The 2,930-nt window shown below is 37.4% G+C and overlaps 1 protein-coding gene across 1 annotated transcript; it reads left to right on the top strand.

The window, feature by feature from the left end:
- Positions 1 to 435: 435 nt before the first annotated feature.
- LOC120011107 (kunitz trypsin inhibitor 5-like) lies at positions 436 to 1,247 on the top strand. The gene has a single exon (XM_038862153.1). The coding sequence runs from the start codon at positions 459 to 461 to the stop codon at positions 1,065 to 1,067; it is 609 nt and encodes a 202-aa protein (XP_038718081.1). The 5' UTR covers positions 436 to 458; the 3' UTR covers positions 1,068 to 1,247.
- Positions 1,248 to 2,930: the final 1,683 nt, after the last annotated feature.

Raw genomic sequence — 2,930 nt, 5'->3', positions numbered from 1 at the left:
GCTCAAAGGAATAGTCGGGGCAAAACTCCGGACACCCTTATCATATAAAAGATTCATTTCTCCTTAATGCTGAACATTTTTGACATTTTGAGAGACCATTCCTACTATCATATTTTCTTAGGGAGAGTACAAAGTCATTTGAAACTTAAACTTCTATCAATTCTTAAACTTCATGGGTAATTTTATTGCCAATCCCTAATCCCTATTCAACAAGCAATGTCAAAATTCTTCCTAACATTATCACATTGACATTTCTTCTAACTTATAGGGCTTGCCAAGTGATTTGAATGCGAAAAATGTCAGACTGAAACTTTCATCTATGCTTTGTCATAAGGGGATAAGATGTTTTGACATTACAATCTATATTTAATATTTGACTTGTCAATGAACTCAAGGAATTCACTGCCTCTATAAATTGCAGGCTCCTCTGCATTCCTTTCAAAATCATATTAGACACAATGAAGGCTGCATTACTCTTTCTCTTTCTCTCTATCTTTGCTTTAAAATATTCTGGAGCAGCAGATTCTGGACTAGATCCTGTTCTTGACATCAATGGTGACAAGCTTCAAACTGGTGTTGAATATTACATCTTGCCAGTTGTCCGTGGGAGAGGCGGAGGTCTCACCCTGGACAGCTTTGGCAATGAGAAGTGCCCACTTGATGTTGTCCAGGAGAAGCAAGAGGTCTCAAATGGTCTCCCATTGACATTTTCACCTGTTAATGTCAAGCAAGGTGTCGTTCGCGTATCCACTGATCTGAACATCAAGTTCTCTGCTTCTACAATCTGTGTCCAATCCACAGTGTGGAAGCTCGACAACACTGAACGCGAATCAACGGGGCAAGTGTTTATCACAACTGGTGGTGTCAAAGGAAATCCTGGCCGGGAGACTCTTGGCAACTGGTTTAAGATTGAAAAGTATGGAAATGATTACAAGCTATACTACTGTCCTGAAGTGTGTGATATCTGCCGAGTTATTTGCAGAGATGTTGGCATTTATACTCAGAATGGGAGGCATCGTCTGGCTCTCAGCGACACACCGTTCAAAATTATGTTCAAGAAGGCTTGAAGGGTATATGAACTTGAGTTCAAGTTATAGATATATATACTACGTAAATATGTAATAAAAAGGGCACATATATGCTGCATTCTGCATATAATCAGTGTCATGCTATGTTTATCAATAAAGCTTCAACTATCAGACTTCAATTTGCCCCTGTAACCATATAAAGCTTGTCTTTCTTCTCAACCATTGTCATCGATCTTATAATTACGAAGATAAGTATGACAATGACTCCCAGATTCTTTTCTTATTTACAGGTTCTCTGTGGCATGATAATGATGTGAAACGTACCAATTTAACAAGTTAACTTGTTGGGTTGAATGACATAATGACTAATCTTTAACATGGTAATTGAGCAGGAGGTCTTGGGTTCAAACCTACTCAGTCATTTGGTTCGTAGAAGTTCCAAACTTGATTCCGCTAGGGAGACGGGTGTAGAGCATCTCCAGTTGTGGATCTTCAGAGCTGCAATGCTCAGGTAGTTAGAACTGCTATCCTTTCTCAAGATTAGTTGTTTATTTTATGTTTCTCTTCCTAACATGTTTCAAGTACCCAGTTAATTCTATGCAGAGCCAGTAATCTGCTTTATATTTCTTGGAAACTTTCACATTCTGCTCTTGTACTACTGAGTTATTAAAATGGTAAAGAAAAATTATCACAAATATTAGAAATCTAAGGCAATTAATTAACAAGAGGCATTAGTTAAATATTTTGGAGTACCTGGCCTGGTAGCATTGCATCTTTGCTTATTGCACCCTTGATGGGAAAAACAATTGCATCCTATCTATTTTACAGTATGGGATCCACACTGTTTTTTCAAAATTCAAAAACAAATCGGATGGCGGATTCAAAAACTGTCAGCAATTTCCACTGTAGGTATTCTTGTCTGGCGGCACATTTAATATCGTCACGTCCCTTGATGGGAGACATGATTCTTTCCCAGCTATATACAATGTAGAAGCCATGATTCTCTTTCACAAGAGTCTCATGCAAATGCAATGCCTTGTTTACTTTTCATTAATGAAAGGAGGCTTGTCTTGGTTTCAAGCCATTCAATATCATGAAGCTTGAATTGATGGGTTGGACTATAAATAGAGCTGACTAATGACCAAATTATCATCACTTAATTAAGTCTTCTTTTCCATATTTCCAATCACCCTTTTTTTCTTCTAGAATTGACTGATCATGTGTTGGATTTGATTAAAGGTGGTCTATTAGTTGGAACTTGGAAAATGGGATAATAAGTTGGAAGACAAGAAGTAGACGTTTAATAACACAAAAGGTAATCATAGTTAATCTTTCCCCCTTTTTTTTTAAACGGGAAGGGAAATTCGAACCCTAGTCACTAAGATGATACACATAATTCTTACCAATTCAATTAGTGCTCAGGTGTAATCATAGCTTGAGATGCAATAAACAAGACATCCATATCTTATCATCTCTGGACAACCCCCCACCAATGCCTTTCCAGCAAAATGATAAAGACCTCCAAAGATTTGAGTAAACGGCACTCATAAAGGTAAAGGTAATATTATCTTAATGTTGAGTAATCCAACAATATATATATGGTGGATTACTTGACATATATATAGGTGGATTACTTTTTTTTAACCATGAAACTCGTCTAATTGTCTATTAGACAACTAACTGATTGGTAAACCCTAAGCCATATGGAAGATCTCACAACCCTCGTGGACAAGTTGAGACCTGGACTGAGACCCAATGCAGGAAGATAATATTAGTTGACATTCACATATATTAGGCTAAGCAAGTGCTCATCTCGCGTATTGCAATATTAGAAACACCCATGAGACTTGAACTCACGACGACCCATTTGTACTAAGAGTTATCACGGTCATGTTCACCATC

The sequence above is a fragment of the Tripterygium wilfordii genome, chromosome 12 (genome assembly GCF_013401445.1).
Source record: "Tripterygium wilfordii isolate XIE 37 chromosome 12, ASM1340144v1, whole genome shotgun sequence".
Classification (NCBI taxonomy): Eukaryota; Viridiplantae; Streptophyta; class Magnoliopsida; order Celastrales; family Celastraceae; genus Tripterygium; species Tripterygium wilfordii.
This window is presented reverse-complemented; position numbering and strand designations above follow the sequence as displayed.